Genomic DNA, 17,344 nt, shown 5'->3' with positions numbered 1-17,344 from the left:
AGCGTGGAGTCACATGTGGGCCAGGACGTAAGTATCACTGGACGGGGAGGAGCAGCAGTCTGGTCGAGGGCCGTCTACACCACCCCGTGTGTATTGTGATCCCTCAGAAGCTACAGTGTACACACGTCAGCAGAAACATTAGCTCTCGGGTCCAGTGTACATGTAGCGAGGCTCGTGGGGTTATCTATACATCGTCAGTGTTGCATGGTGACCCAGAATGCTGGGCTTGTGGAGACATATACCGCACGGAATGTATGTAACGGGTCAAATAATGCAGGAAACTTTTATTCATTTTTGCTGAAGATGTCAGGGGTAGGGTACGTAAGGTTGGGGGAGGGGGGGGAAGCGGCGAAGTGAGGTGGGTGATGACGTCACGAGGCGCAGTTTGTATGTGAATGGATTTTCACGAGCGGCAGCAGGCGGGGCCCACACTTGTGTTCCTCAGGGAGAGATAAAGGGAGAGGGAGAGAGAGAGAGAAGGAAAGATTGCTTTCGACGAGATTTTGCCAAAAGACAGGGCAAGCGCGTAGCGCTCACCGTAGGAAGACATAGAATTACGAAGAACGAGTCGTGTAAGTTACGTGTTGTCATGTCAGGGTTTATGCAGGAGATGGAGAGATTGAGTATGTTTTGTGGAATATAATCCAGCAACCCACGTGTGGGTGAGGCACAGATGATAAAGAGATAGTTACCCGGGTCACAGTGATACTTGACAGCCACTGAATTGGTGGGTAAGTGCTAGGCGGTCACTAAACTTGCCGGAGAGAGAGAGAGAGAGAGAGATTTGTCACTAAAAGTATTGATTTACTTTTCCAGTATGGTTATTCTTAATATTTCTTTATATGAGTTCGCTTGTCCTGTATATTGTATTCTTAGTTTCTTCCAGCTAGGTCGTGTATTGTGTGCTTGATAATGTTGAATTTTTGGAAGATTTCATCACTCCTTCGACAGCTGAGGGCAAGAGAACGGGATTTTCTGTCTTTTCTCGAGAGCAGAATTGGAAAAATTCTGAAGCTTGGAAATCGACGAAAAATAACCGGGCATTTGGAGACAGAAATAGCCTTGCGTGGGAGGTTTAACAACATACCTAACTCATTTCGGAAGGGGTGTCAACACCTCAAGATGTGGAACTATGAATCTAACCTAGAAAAAGAATACAGGAATTATTCATATGTGACACGTAAAAACTGCGTTCTGCTGTGAATTCCTTTCTACATATATGTATTTTCGCGCTAAGTAGTCGACAAAAAGTAATTTTTTCTTGAAATAGATAGATAGATAGATAGAGAGAGAGAGAGAGAGAGAGAGAGAGAGAGAGAGAGAGAGAGAGAGAGATTACTGGCCAGCTATGAAAATCCTGCAGATCGTCTTTGCCCGCCAACATGCGTTTGTTGACCTCGTGTGGTCAGTTTCTTGTGGTCCCGGGCAAAAACACTTTTAACAATGAGATGTAATGTTCCCAGCAGAAATATATTTCTACCGGTATTCAAAGCTAAGTTTCAAACTTACCCATTTAGCTCAAAGTTAAACATGTTGATGAGTAGCGGTTGTGAACAAAATCCATCACATTTTCTCGAACGAACGTACGGGAAAGATGCTAGTGACGTCATACCGACGGCCGGCGAAGCATTGTCGTTTTCTTTTTATATTAAGTTCTTCAAACTTTCCCACCTACTTATCGTTCTTTGGTATGACTGATTCTTCGCTTAGACTAAAATATGACCTAACTTCCATAATTTTGGGGTCAGAAGTTTTCGCCTCTCATCATTTCGTACCGTACTTGGTAACCTTGGTAACCTTAAATGGCTTGCCGTAGTGTGGACCGATCTTGAATGAGTTAATCGTGAGGTGTTAACCTTTGTAGACGTAATGACGTAAGTGCGTCTGAACAGTCGTAGGAATTTAGGTAAACTTTTCTGAGGGGCAAAGCTCTTGCTTAAAACTTAAAAAGTGAACTTGAAGATAAAAAAGAAATTGTATATTTCGTTTAAATGTTAACTTAAAAGAAGAAAAATTCGGTCAAGAATTGACATGAAGAAAAGAGTATTTAGTTACGACACGTAACACTCGTAACTCTGTTCGTAACTCAAATTATCCTACGCTGAGTGCCACGTTTTAGGCCCTGTCTTATTGGCAAGATCTCTCCGTTAAGTATTCTTAAGTAGTAAGAAAATACTGTCTCAGTAGCGACAGAATGCAGACATCTTCACAGATGCCACATATGAAGAAGCATCGTATTTCGCGTGTATATAAAAATTTGGCTCTTGTAACATAGCTTTCAACACGCTCTAAGACCAGATGCTGCTGCGTCGTGCAAATTTGGTTTGGTTTGTCAAGGGAGATGCTGTAATTAGCATTTTTCTAACAAAATCATTGTTTTAGGCCACCAGTGTCATAACTAGTTATGATACATTGTTCTCGTACATAGGAGTTAGTGATCGTATGTTACATCATATTTTACATCTTAAGGTGCACGTCATTGGCTGTCGTACTGAAGTTGAAAAGCTGTTGTACTTAGAGATTACTTTGACGTGTTTAAAGCCATTGTTGTGAAGGATGAAGTCGTTGTACTTGAGGTGTGAAAACATTATGGGGAGTGTTAGTTATGATCATTTTAAAGACCGTTTTTACCTGAAATTATCGTGTTTGTGTAAAATCGTGTTATGCTGTCTGAGTCGTCATACACGAAAAGTGAAGTTGTCGTACATACGAGTGCTGCATGCCTTCGCGGATCCCCAAATGGAAACTATAGATAGATATGTTGTATGTCTGTTTCTCTTTAACGGTAAGTGTGTTTCTCAAAAGGTGGTAACGATGGGCACTTGTGTTCCGAAGAAGATTATTTTCTTTTCTCTCTAGTCAGGTTCCCATTTCCCCAAGTGAGGTTTTAACATCAGGGCTTCCTCGAGGAGGTACCACTGTAATACCTTCATGAGTTACCGACGTTAAAGCTCCAGTAAAGTTCGCCGAAGTGGTCTGTTGTGGTGAGTTGCATGTGTGTTGCTCTCAGGCAGACTTATTTTTCTGTGTATGTGCAAGACCTTTCCTCCCCTTTACCAATATGGCAGTCACTGCACGGCAGAGGTATTGAGCCAGAATCTAGCGTGTCAGGGTGAGGAGGTCTGTCTTCCTATAGGGTCACAGTCCAGACCCTCGTGGCCTTTGCCACCCTGATTTGAGTATAGTTTTTTCCTTCTATTGTATTTGCGAGAAGGTGATGGTTGGTGACCCATGCTGTCCACATCTCATCTTGATGCAAAGATATCTTTTGAATACAATATGTATGTATATATATATATATATATATATATATATATATATATATTTTTTTTTTTTTTTTTTTTTTTTTTTTTTTATACTTTGTCGCTGTCTCCCGCGTTTGCGAGGTAGCGCAAGGAAACAGACGAAAGAAATGGCCCAACCCCCCCCCCCCCCATACACATGTACATACACACGTCCAGACACGCAAATATACATACCTACACAGCTTTCCATGGTTTACCCCAGACGCTTCACATGCCTTGCTTCAATCCACTGACAGCACGTCAACCCCTGTATACCACATGACTCCAATTCACTCTATTTCTTGCCCTCCTTTCACCCTCCTGCATGTTCAGGCCCCGATCACACAAAATCTTTTTCACTCCATCTTTCCACCTCCAATTTGGTCTCCCTCTTCTCCTCGTTCCCTCCACCTCCGACACATATATCCTCTTGGTCAATCTCTCCTCACTCATTCTCTCCATGTGCCCAAACCATTTCAAAACACCCTCTTCTGCTCTCTCGACCACGCTCTTTTTATTTCCACACATCTCTCTTACCCTTACGTTACTTACTCGATCAAACCACCTCACACCACACATTGTCCTCAAACATCTCATTTCCAGCACATCCATCCTCCTGCGCACATCTCTATCCATAGCCCACGCCTCGCAACCATACAGCATTGTTGGAACCACTATTCCCTCAAACATACCCATTTTTGATTTCCGAGATAATGTTCTCGACTTCCACACATTTTTCAAGGCTCCCAAAATTTTCGCCCCCTCCCCCACCCTATGATCCACTTCCGCTTCCATGGTTCCATCCGCTGACAGATCCACTCCCAGATATCTAAAACACTTCACTTCCTCCAGTTTTTCTCCATTCAAACTCACCTCCCAATTGACTTGACCCTCACCCCTACTGTACCTAATAACCTTGCTCTTATTCACATTTACTCTCAACTTTCTTCTTCCACACACTTTACCAAACTCAGTCACCAGCTTCTGCAGTTTCTCACATGAATCAGCCACCAGCGCTGTATCATCAGCGAACAACAATTGACTCACTTCCCAAGCTCTCTCATCCCCAACAGACTTCATACTTGCCCCTCTTTCCAGGACTCTTGCATTTACCTCCTTTACAACCCCATCCATAAACAAATTAAACAACCATGGAGACATCACACACCCCTGCCGCAAACCTACATTCACTGAGAACCAATCACTTTCCTCTCTTCCTACACGTACACATGCCTTACATCCTCGATAAAAACTTTTCACTGCTTCTAACAACTTGCCTCCCACACCATATATTCTTAATACCTTCCACAGAGCATCTCTATCAACTCTATCATATGCCTTCTCCAGATCCATAAATGCTACATACAAATCCATTTGCTTTTCTAAGTATTTCTCACATACATTCTTCAAAGCAAACACCTGATCCACACATCCTCTACCACTTCTGAAACCGCACTGCTCTTCCCCAATCTGATGCTCTGTACATGCCTTCACCCTCTCAATCAATACCCTCCCATATAATTTACCAGGAATACTCAACAAACTTATACCTCTGTAATTTGAGCACTCACTCTTATCCCCTTTGCCTTTGTACAATGGCACTATGCACGCATTCCGCCAATCCTCAGGCACCTCACCATGAGTCATACATACATTAAATAACCTTACCAACCAGTCAACAATACAGTCACCCCCCTTTCTTAATAAATTCCACTGCAATACCATCCAAACCTGCTGCCTTGCCGGCTTTCATCTTCCGCAAAGCTTTTACTACCTCTTCTCTGTTTATCAAATCATTTTCCCTAACCCTCTCACTTTGCACACCACCTCGACCAAAACACCCTATATCTGCCACTCTGTCATCAGACACATTCAACAAACCTTCAAAATACTCATTCCATCTCCTTCTCACATCACCGCTACTTGTTATCACCTCCCCATTTACGCCCTTCACTGAAGTTCCCATTTGCTCCCTTGTCTTACGCACCCTATTTACCTCCTTCCAGAACATCTTTTTATTCTCCCTAAAATTTACTGATAGTCTCTCACCCCAACTCTCATTTGCCCTTTTTTTCACCTCTTGCACCTTTCTCTTGACCTCCTGTCTCTTTCTTTTATACTTCTCCCACTCAATTGCATTTTTTCCCTGCAAAAATCGTCCAAATGCCTCTCTCTTCTCTTTCACTAATACTCTTACTTCTTCATCCCACCACTCACTACCCTTTCTAAACAGCCCACCTCCCACTCTTCTCATGCCACAAGCATCTTTTGCGCAATCCATCACTGATTCCCTAAATACATCCCATTCCTCCCCGACTCCCCTTACTTCCATTGTTCTCACCTTTTTCCATTCTGTACACAGTCTCTCCTGGTACTTCCCCACACAGGTCTCCTTCCCAAGCTCACTTACTCTCACCACCTTCTTCACCCCAACATTCACTCCTCTTTTCTGAAAACCCATACTAATCTTCACCTTAGCCTCCACAAGATAATGATCAGACATCCCTCCAGTTGCACCTCTCAGCACATTAACATCCAAAAGTCTCTCTTTCGCACGCCTGTCAATTAACACGTAATCCAATAACGCTCTCTGGCCATCTCTCCTACTTACATAAGTATACTTATGTATATCTCGCTTTTTAAACCAGGTATTCCCAATCATCAGTCCTTTTTCAGCACATAAATCTACAAGCTCTTCACCATTTCCATTTACAACACTGAACACCCCATGCATACCAATTATTCCCTCAACTGCCACATTACTCACCTTTGCATTCAAATCACCCATCACTATAACCCGGTCTCGTGCATCAAAACCGCTAACACACTCATTTAACTGCTCCCAAAACACTTGCCTCTCATGATCTTTCTTCTCATGCCCAGGTGCATATGCACCAATAATCACCCACCTCTCTCCATCAACTTTCAATTTTACCCATATTAATCGAGAATTTACTTTCTTACATTCTATCACATACTCCCACAACTCCTGTTTCAGGAGTATTGCTACTCCTTCCCTTGCTCTTGTCCTCTCACTAACCCCTGACTTCACTCCCCAGACATTTCCAAACCACTCTTCCCCTTTACCCTTGAGCTTCGTTTCACTCAGAGCCAAAACATCCAGGTTCCTTTCCTCAAACATACTACCTATCTCACCTTTTTTCACATCTTGGTTACAACCACACACATTTAGGCACCCCACTCTGAGCCTTCGAGGAGGATGATCACTCCCCGCGTGACTCCTTCTTCTGTTTCCCATTTTAGAAAGTTAATACAAGGAGGGGAGGATTTCCGGCCCCCCGCTCCCGTCCCCTCTAGTCGCCCTCTACGACACGCGAGGAATACGTGGGAAGTATTCTTTCACCCCTATCCCCAGGGATAATATACATATATATATACATACACACACACACACACACACACACACACATATGCACATACACACACACACACACACATACATATATATACATATGAAAAATGTAAGAACAATTTAGAAACAAACTTTTAGCTTGAAATGAATGAAAAAAAAAATGAATGTCACATAATGGTTCAACCTCTGGCTATGGAAAAGGAGATGTACAATTTATTCACACAATTTATATATATATATATATATATATATATATATATATATACATGAGAGAGAGAGAGAGAGAGAGAGAGAGAGAGAGAGAGAGAGAGAGAGAGAGAGAGAGAGAGAGCTATCCCTGGGTAGGGAGCTAAGAATACTACCCACCTATCTTCATCATGTCATGAAAGGCAACTAAGAGACCGGAGTGGTTGGTGGTGGGGCAGTTCTCCCCTCCTGTACTATCACTCCCTGTTAAGTGGTAACAGAAGACAGAACCAAGCTGAGGATATATTTCCCCACGAGGGTTCACATACTGGTACTAGAGAGGGGAAGGCCAGCACGTATATGAGGGAAAAAAGATAACTCTCTCTCTCTCTCTCTCTCTCTCTCTCTCTCTCTCTCTCTCTCTCCTGCTACCCCTCCTTTGCCGTCTCTCCAGTTCGTCTCTCGCCTTCTCACAGCAGGATAGCTCTTTCCCCCCACGTCTTAGCTCTGCACTCGGGCAAAACTGCCGTCCCAACCTGCCGAAATCAATAATACACACCCTCCTCTTCCCCCCCCCCCGTGTCACTGAATCCTCTGGGTCATTCAACCCCGCGGGCTCCAAGCACTGCTCCCGGAATTAGTGAATCTCGCTAAACCACCCGAATCATTCGAGCGAATCCTGAACCCCGGGTCGACCAGTCTTCCGAGTCATTCAGCCACGAGGTTTATATGATAAGCGCCTCGTCTGATTCAAGTACACCTACGAAATTCAGCGAGACTTGGGATAGAAAAATCAATGAGCTTCTGGGGCCATCACGAATCACTGGAGCCCTGCGAATCTGCGAACGTTCAGTCCTCTGAATCATTAGACTCTGCGCCCTCCTGCCTGAGTCGGTGAACTTCAGAGTTGATAAACCCTGAACAGTCCGAGTCACTGAACGTAACCAGGTGGAGGCAGAACTCGTATCATCATGACCATCCTGAGAAGTGAGCGCTTTCAGCTTAGTAAGCTTAGAGTAGGAGAGAGAGAGAGAGAGAGTTAGTTACCCCTTCAGATGGGCTTTAAACTTACCAACACAACGACCCTGCGGCTGCCGGGTGTCGAACCCTGCGGCTGGTGATGCTCTCCCCACCTCCCCATTTTATCAAGCGTTATCTCTGGCTTCGTGGTGGCAGTGAGCGGCCCTTTGCAAGTGTTCGTGTTCCTTAGACGTACCATGTCCTCGTTTGTGATACCCTCCGTCGATCTGTGTATGGTTTTAGTTTTTTTTCGTCCGTGGCCTTGAGTATGGTATGCCCTTGTTCGTGCTCCCGTCCATGGCTTCTTGCATGACCCCCTGTGCATGCCCTTGCAGGCCATATGCGTGTCTTTTTGCACATCCGTGTACATGGCTGTGTGTGGTGTTACCGGGCTACCCTTACACGAGGTTACACCCCTACTGAAAAGTCGCCGCTGGCGAGAGACTATCGCTGAGGGTGCAGCAGACTCGTCAAAGAAGTTATCACTGTAAAGGAGTCACCATTCCCGTGCTACTGGAGGTAGCGCAGCCTTAGGCTGCAGGAGACCATAGAAAGAGGACTTGGGTAACAACAGGTCTCTCATAGAATTTGGCTCTGGGGTAATTATAGATTTGATTAGATGTGTCTTCATATCATTTGTGCATGTTCAGATTTTTTTTTATAGTCTTTCATTTTATTTCTTGAACTCCTAATTAAGTGCACTTATACTTTAATTAACTACAGTCTTTTTTTTTTTTTTTATTCAGGGGACATGCATTGAAGACTCGTTTCTTAAAAAAAGGTAAGTTGACAAGGGAAATTGTAGATAGATAATGAAAGAAGTTTGTCTAATGATCTAATGGTCCAGGACAGATTTATTCTTTCAAGATCAGAAGCATTTTTTTGTGACGTGACATTTTTGATACAAGTTTTGGGCTTACGTACAGAGAGTGAATTTCCTCTTAAAAGTATTAGATAAACGACGTATGTCTAAAGTCAAACTTTTTGAGTCAACGAGGAAACCTTGAAGTGAAGTAAGGTTGGTTTGAGTAACTCTAAGCTGTAGAATAGATTATGTCTTGAATTTCATCATGGAGTCAATTTCTTGATAATACGACAACTTTTATTAAAGGTAGAAGAGTTTAAGAAAGTATCATTTGCCAAGAGAGCAACCAAATATGGTGGCTCCTTAGTAATGGATAAAGTTAGGTGCCCTGGCTCTAACTTGAGATTAACTTTGTAAGTTAACAGCTTTGGAGAGAGAGAGAAATACAGAAAGTAGTTACGACCCTTGAGCACGACGGTACGACCCTTGAGCACGGCGGTACGACCCTTGAGCACGACGGTACGACCCTTAAGCACGGCGTTACGACCATTAAGCACGACGGTACGACCCTTGAGCACGGCGGTACGACCCTTGAGCACGGCGGTACGACCCTTGAACACGACGGTACGACCCTTGAGCACGACGGTACACCCTTGAGCACGGCGGTACGACCCTTGAGCACGACGGTACGACCCTTGAGCACGACGGTACGACCCTTGAGCACGACGGTACGACCTTTGGTTATAATGGCGTGACCTTACACTTGACCTTGCAAAGCTGTTTGAACAATGTATGAATGTGCCGATACGTTTTTGCCCTAATATCATATATCATGCTTTTATGATACTGTTATAATCCCCGTTATGGATAAATATATTTTTGTGATATTTTAGAATCATCTTTATTCGTTGTTGGAGTAATTGTATTCCGTCAAAATACACGCACAAAAAAAATTGAAATGATCAGCAAATAAGATTCATCTTATTTCTGCTGTCTACTTATCACTATTGTTGATATATGAGAGAAATTAAATGTAAAATACAATAAGAGTAAACGAATTCCCAACATTTTCAATTCTCATCAGCAGTACAAAAATACTCTAGTATGACCATAGAGTAGAAAAGCATTCACATGAGCGAAAGCAAATTTATCTTTTTTTTTTTTCTTTAGAATGTATTTACAGAGCCATGCGGTAATTTAAGCTGCAAATTGGATGCACGTATGATCATGGTAATTACAGGGAATGGATTCCCTTTAGTGGCTGTGGGCTGAAAGGGAGGCATTTTGTCATATGTAATATATTGCTAACATATTTACTCTGGTGAAGTGATCTTGCCCATGTGAAAGTTACCAACTGGACATGTAGCTTATGTATGTGTGCGTGTGTGTGTGTGTGTAAAGAAACAACGTTTTCATGGAGAATGGGACGAGAGAAACGTATAGGACGTCGAAAAGGAAACGTTTGTCTGCTTACAGAAATTAGGCATGGCAGGAGCGCTTGATCTGTGTGTCTCCCTCACAGTCCGTGAGGGAAAGTGGAAACATTTACTTCTACGGAGAAGAAAGGAAGGGAGAAAGATGTTCCTAGGATGAGAAGCCTGGAGAGGAAACGTTCATGAAGGCCTAGAAGACTGGAGAGGAAACGTTCATGAAGGCTGAGAAGACTGGAGAGGAAACGTTCATAAAGGCTGAGAAGACTAGAGAGGAAACGTTCATGAAGTGTAAGGACACGGCCGGAAACGTTTGACGGTAGTCAGTGACATATTTAACTAGGTGAAGGTAAACGAGCAGGCATCAACGAGAGGAGAGACAAGAAACGTTGACTGAGGCTCAAAAGGAACTGGTGGGTCAGGCAAGAGTGGGGTTAGGGTGGGCAGCGGCCCTGTGTTCCTCGGGGAGATTGGTGGGTGATTGGCTACGTCAGATTACGTAAGGCTCGGGTGGGGAGGGATTACCAGACGAGGGTGCAAGTGGACACACGGAGAAGAGTAACGCTTAGCAAATGTACAAAAAGTAACAAAAGAAAGGGGTCGAGAGACTCACGAGGAGGAGGAGAAGAGGAAGATGGAGAGTAAAGAGTAAGAAGGAGCAGGGACGAAGATAGAAGTAAATATAGAAGAGGATATCAAGGAGTAACACTAGCAAACAGTGCGGCCTGGGAAACCCTCCTCCTCAGTGCTGTGTAAACAGTATCACGGCGATGCAGTGCACGTTGAAGCCGTGGCATGATAAAGATCCGGGTGGATGGATGCCCGCCCACCACCGCTTGCTGCTTCGCCTAATTTTTGATATATAGATTGTTGTTCCTCCTACGCTGCCCGGTGGTGGTAGTACGCTGCCGGAGAGGTAAGGTGGGTGGAACCAACCAGCCCAGTGCGTATGATGGGAACCAGCCGAGTGCGTATGTGATGGGAACTAGCCTAGTGCGTATGTGATGGGAACCAGCCTAGTGCGTATGTGATGGGAACTAGCCTAGTGCGTATGTGATGGGAACCAGCCTAGTGCGTATGTGATGGGTACCAGCCGAGTGCGTATGTGATGGGAACCAGCCTAATGTGTATATGATGGGAACCAGCCGAGTGCGTATGTGATGGGAACCAGCCCAGTGCGTATGTGATGGGTACTAGTCCAGTGCTTATGTGATGGGAAGGGGAAAATGTGGGCAAAACGAAGGCACTTGCTGACTTTCCATTAAGGTATATAAAGACACTGGAAACTGGCTCTTTGTAAGGTGGACCTGCTGGGGGTAATCTTGCATCTGCTGGGGTTAAATTTCACCTGCTGGGGTAATTTTCCACCTGCTAGGGTAATGTTTCACCTGCTGGGGTAATGTTTCACCTGCTGGGGTAATTTTCCACCTGCTGGGGTGATGTTTCACCAGCTGGGGGTAATTTTCCACCAGCTGGGGTTATGCTTCCACCTGCTGGGGTAATGTTTCACCTGCTGGGGGTTGGTAATCTTGCATCTGCTAGGGTAGTTCCACCTGCTGGGAGTAATCTTGCGGTAATTTCCACCAGCAGACGTTGCCAGAAACGGCGTAAGTAACTAAGTACATCAAGGAATGTAATTATCCGGAAGAAAACGGAGGCTTCAGAAATTGGGGGACCGCGGGAATGTTATTTTACATTTTTACCTAATTTCTTATCCATGCCACCACGTCACTGTCACCCTCCTGCACTTGAATTCACTTACGTCTGATTATAGAAAGACTGGCGGTACTTTATCAAGGATAAACGTTATGAATACAATAAGAAATGTTCAGCTCTCAGTTGTGATGTAGGCTGAGGCTGCCCTTCGTAAGATAGCGTGAGACGTAGCGTTCGTTGGTAGCGTGAGGCGTAGCGTTCCATGGTAGCGTGAGACGTAGCTTTCGTTGGTAGCGTGAAGCGTAGCGTTCCGTGGTGGACAACACCCAGGCTGCTTGGATGGCTCTGTGTGAACACCTAATGAGGCAAAAGATTGTTTCCACAAAGATCACCTCAAATAGTTGCTTTAATGCTTGTATAAACTAAAGGTTCAGGCAAGGAAATAGCTTTGTTTCTGTCATCTTCAAGAACAAACCATAATATACATTATTATTACTTGTTATTATCATTATTATTATTATTATTATTATTATCATTATTATTATCATTATTATTATTAGGTGATGAAGGGAGGACGCCTGGCCTTATCACTACCCGCCATGGGTCGCCGCTGGCCAGTGGATCCAGCCGGTAGCAAGTCATACATAAGGCTACAAGCGCCGCCAGTGTGTGCGCGCCAGTCACCGAAGACTGTTGAAGCTGACGGCCTTTTAATGACCCTTGGCAGTGGATAGGCCTAAAGCCACCCCCCCCCCCCCCCCCCACCACCACCACCACCACCACACACACACACACAAAATTTTTTACTAACGGTAACAATTCTTTTTAGGATGATGGCCTGGACCCTGACCTTACCCTTACGGGTTCAGGTGAAAAGGGCACACGTCATCGTACCCAGAGGACGTGTTGTTGCCCCCAGGGTTTTTTTTTTTTTTTTTTTTTTTTTTTCTTTACCGTGACAAGAAAATCACATTAGGAGGGTCGTTAGGGAAATAGTCTTTTTATCACTGTCATGGTTGAGTTTTGAATATATATGGCGGATGGGAAGAAAATTTAGATATATTCATTGCTTAGGTTCGAAACCAGTTAGACATAATGTGGTTTGCGTCATGAAAAAAATTCTTTGTAAGACATGATCAGAAACAAGTGTTGCAAAGGTACAGTAAATCATATTAGCGTTGCAAGTGTGTTATGAATATTCTCAAAGTCCAAATTTAGTTCTGGAATCTTACAGTTGTGTTCCTATTGCCAGTTTTCTTAGACTTTTTTTTTCTTTGTTTCGAAATCACTAGAATTATATGTCTATGCTGAACATTTTTGAGTTCGTAACGGAGAAAATTATGATCGACGTAAACTACATCGTCTTAAACGCGACGGTGCTACCTCCCAATACGACGCGACGGTACGGCACTTGAGCTCGACGGTACGACCCTGGGATGTGATCGCTTGCATCATGTCCTCAGTTTTTAGAATTCATTTTATAGACCAGGTCATCATACCTAAGGGTCGTACCATCGTGCTCAAGGGTCGTACCATCGTGCTCAAGGGTCGTGCCATCGTGTTAAGGGACCGTACCGTCGTGCTTCAATGAAACGTACCGTCGTAGCTTGCTTGTTTATTACGTGCAGTAAGTGTCTTTGCTAGTTTATTAACACGCTATTATATGCCTTGCCTTTCTAGAACATGCCCATGTCTGCCATGCTCGTTGCTAGCATGCTATTGTGCGCCTTTTTAGTTTATTGCAAGATGGTGCATACTTTGCTAACTTAGAACATTCTGTTATATGTCTTGCTAGTTTATAGCGCGTTTCATATGCCTTGCTGTTCTGCAGCACGTCCTGCTATTTCGTAACATGATGGTATATACCTTACTTTTTTTTTTTTTTTTACCATAGCATGTTATCTTGTTATTATGGCATGCTGTGTTCTGGCAATCTGTCGTACAACAAGCTACCGTATGACTTGTTTCCTCATAAACATTTATTTTGAGACGGTTTCGTAAGTCATGCTGTTATGGAGGTAAGTATGAAAACATCTTGGGTGGAAGGCGGGCGGTCTGCAGTAATCCATCACCTTTGTAGATAGGGAAGCCCAGATCATCACTCATGTGGGGAGAGGGACACAGGGAGTGGCACTGCTTCAAGCTTTGGGGAGGGAGGAGGAGACACAGGGAGTGGGGATTGGGGGGGGGTGGTCTTATCACATTGACTACCCACAACTTTCCTTAACTTTAAGTCGGGAGGGGAAAAAAAGGGGGGGGGGTGAGACAAGATGTTAGAATAGGATGGTTTGTTTCCCTGAAGTTTTCCCATCAAAGTTGGCTTTGAGGTTTGTGTGTGTGTGTGTATGTGTAAGGTCAAAGTCTGGCGTATGATGAAGGTCGTGTTCAGGAGATGGCTCAGGGTTTCTGTCAGGTTAGACGGCGTTTTCAAGTTTGTCTCGTCATATTAAGGTTTTTTCTTTTTTTTTTTTCAAGAAAGAGACTTTTGTTTCGTAAGAAAATAAGTATTTTGCAGTTTGGTTTGTTTGTAAGGTTTAAAAGATGTTTTGTGTGAATTAGATCTCTTGTTAAGTTAGTTGTCAAGTTTTAAAGGTGTTTTTTTTTTGGTCCTAGCTCTTTCTTAGTATATTGTTTATTGTATTTTACAGATAAGATTTAGTGTATAATTTCACTTTTGTTATGTAAATTCTGTATAGTTTCCTTTTTTTAAGATTAGGTGATACTTACTGATATCATTATACGATTGAGGAATACGTCACCACACATGGCAGGGGAGAGGCCTGCGCCTCTCTCTCTCTCTCTCTCTCTCTCTCTCTCTCCCCCTTGTGGTAAGTTCACTGAGCGGTCATCTTTAAATGCTATAATGCGCTCTGATTTCTCTAGGAATAAGGTCGATTATCGCTGACCTTACAGAGAGAGAGAGAGAGAGAGTACTTGCGTGCGACGAAATTTTACCCTAAAGGCTGGGCTAGCGCGTAGCGCTCACCACAGGAAAATATAGAGTTAACGAGGAACGAGTCGTGAGTTACGTGTGTGACGCAGAGGCTGTGTCTTGTGTGGACTGAAATGCCAGCAGCCCACACTTGGATGAGGCAATAAAGAGAAGACTGCTTGCTTGGGCTTTCAAAGGAGTGACATTTGAGAGCATCTGAAGTATTAGCTCATTTTACTGAGAGAGAGAGAGAGAGAGAGAGAGAGAGAGAGAGAGAGAGAGAGAGATCTACCATGTGTATTGGGGGTCGCGAGCATTCAGCCGACATACTCACCGCACTCGCTCTGTTGATTAACTCTTAAAATCACTAATTAGATTGGCTGTCTAGTGGCTCGGTGAAAGACTTGCACAGTTAATATTGCGATGCAGGTTCCGTTACAAGGCCTCTCTCTCTCTCTCTCTCTCTCTCTCTCTCTCTCTCTCTCTCTCTCTCTCTCTCTCTCTCTCTCTCTCTCTCTCTCTCTCTCGGGTTAAATGATTTATATTTTCATTGTCAGGTAATTCCGCATGTTAGTTTTTTTTTGGGGGGGAGAGGGTCAGGATATTTTTTTGTTTTATCATTTCAGGGGTCAAAGTTTTGATATTTGTAATTGTGCATTTGTCTGTGTATAGATGACGTGCTGTATGTGTTGATGACGTACGTGGTGTTGGAAGTGAAGGGCACGTCCTGATGACGTGTTATCGGCACGTATGGATAACGTTATTGATAAGTGCCGATACCGTGTTATTGTTCATTGCTGATGACGTGTTATCGGTACGTATGGTGACGTGTTATCGGTAGGTGTTGGTGACGTGTTATTTGCACGTTCCTGGGGGGGGGGGGGGGGACGCGTCAGGTACGTGTTGATGGTGTAATCAGGTACGTGCTGGTGACGTGTCACTTTGTGTTGCAGGACGTGAAGGTGTTGCTGCTGCCCTGGCTGGTGGACGCTGCCCTCGTCATCCTAGTGGACCTTATCTTCGTCGGCTGGATCGTCTACCAGGAACACGTACGTGATCTACCTCTCTACGTCTTACCTCAGTCATACCTTCCTCGTCCTGCCGGTTTCTGTCTAAGGGTGGCCGTATTCTAACTGGTTTCTAAGAAGGGCCTCCTCCTCCTCCTCCTCCTCCTCCCACTGGTTTCTATGTAAGGTGTCAGTATAACGACTGGTTTCTAAGAAGGGCCTCCTCCTCCTCCTCCTCCTCCCACTGGTTTCTATGTAAGGTGTCAGTATAACGACTGGTTTCTAAGAAGGGCCTCCTCCTCCTCCTCTCAGTGGTTTCTAAGAAGGGCCTCGTCCTCCTCCTCCTCCCACTGGTTTCTATGTAGGGTGTCCATATTCCAACTGGTTTCTGTATAGGGCCACTTCGTCGTGCTGGTCTTTATTTAGGTTATCGGTACTACAACTCGTTTCCGTAAAGGGCACCCTTCCCCTGCTGGTTTCTAGGCAAGGTGTCCATATTCCAATGCGTTCTCTATATAGGGTCTCTTCCTCCCACTGGTCTCTGTGTAGGGTGTCCGTAATCTTCTTTATGGTCTCTATGTAGTGTATCGAAATTACAGCCATTTTTTTTTTTTTTCTACACAGGGCGCCCTCATACATCTGGCCTCTGTATAGGGTCTCCATCGTCGTAATGGTCTCTGAATAATGTTTCTGTTCTCCCACTGTTCCCTGATACCCAATTATCCCCTGCCTCTCTCTCCACATTCTTCGTGTCGTGTAATTGGACAGGTAGTTCTCGGTCACCCCGCTCCTAGTTTTCCCACGCACGTCGGAAGGAGAGATGATGCATGGGTGTGCGTGACAGCAGCGAGCCATGCTATAATAGGATTGTCCTCATGCACAGAACACAAGTGGGGGTTTGACTCGCTCAGGATTTTCATATTCCGAGGCTCGTGTGTGTGTGTGTGTGTGTTGGACATTTTAAATGACTCGATCTCTCGAGTGTGATAACATGAGGGCCTATTACACAGTGGTACTAGTAGACTTGGATATCATAGCAAGGCCTTTGACCTGACCCATAAGGATATATATATATATATATATATATATATATATATATATATATATATATATATATATATATATATATATATATATACATGTATGTTGTATTGTGTGTGTGCGTTTGTGTATAATTCTTTGTCTCGCATTTTTCATATTTATGACCTGCATAATACTTTCATATCACTTATATTTTATTGCAGCATTTTTTTTTTCACATTATATCAGTGTTTATGACCAAGCCCCCATGTAAAATAATTTCCCATACGTCACGGCAAGGTTTGATATATACGACAACACAGCGCTTTTATTTCTCCCACATATATGTAAATGGGGCTATAAGGCATTTCATATGCATGAAAAAATTATTGTGCGATGGTATAGAGTCTTCTTTTTTGGCTATAGATACAGGAGAAGTTTGGGAGCGGTACGTAGAGCCTGTATATCTTCTTCGACGTGGTGTTATGTTGGGTGATTTTGTGTTCCTTTTTTTTTTTAGGATGGGTAAGATGTGGTAAGTTCGTATTGGTTGAGAAGGTTTAGTATACCTTCCTTGTATTTCCAGGAATGTCTGTGAGGCAGTATGGCCTTCACGTATGTTCATGTAACA

At 43.9% G+C, this 17,344-nt stretch overlaps 1 protein-coding gene across 3 annotated transcripts in view; it reads left to right on the top strand.

Annotated features, from left to right (window-relative positions):
• LOC139756361 (uncharacterized) overlaps positions 1 to 17,344 on the top strand; it is an 84,819-nt gene that overhangs the window by 26,515 nt on the left and 40,960 nt on the right. For all 3 annotated transcript variants that reach the window (XM_071675727.1, XM_071675728.1, XM_071675726.1), the window contains exon 5: positions 15,640 to 15,735. In XM_071675727.1, coding sequence (XP_071531828.1) covers positions 15,640 to 15,735 — 96 coding nt within the window. The remainder of the gene's footprint in view (positions 1 to 15,639; positions 15,736 to 17,344) is intronic.

This window comes from Panulirus ornatus, chromosome 21 (genome assembly GCF_036320965.1).
Source record: "Panulirus ornatus isolate Po-2019 chromosome 21, ASM3632096v1, whole genome shotgun sequence".
Taxonomy (NCBI): domain Eukaryota; kingdom Metazoa; phylum Arthropoda; class Malacostraca; order Decapoda; family Palinuridae; genus Panulirus; species Panulirus ornatus.
Note: the sequence above shows the minus strand (reverse complement) of the source record. Positions and strands in the feature narration are given on the sequence as shown.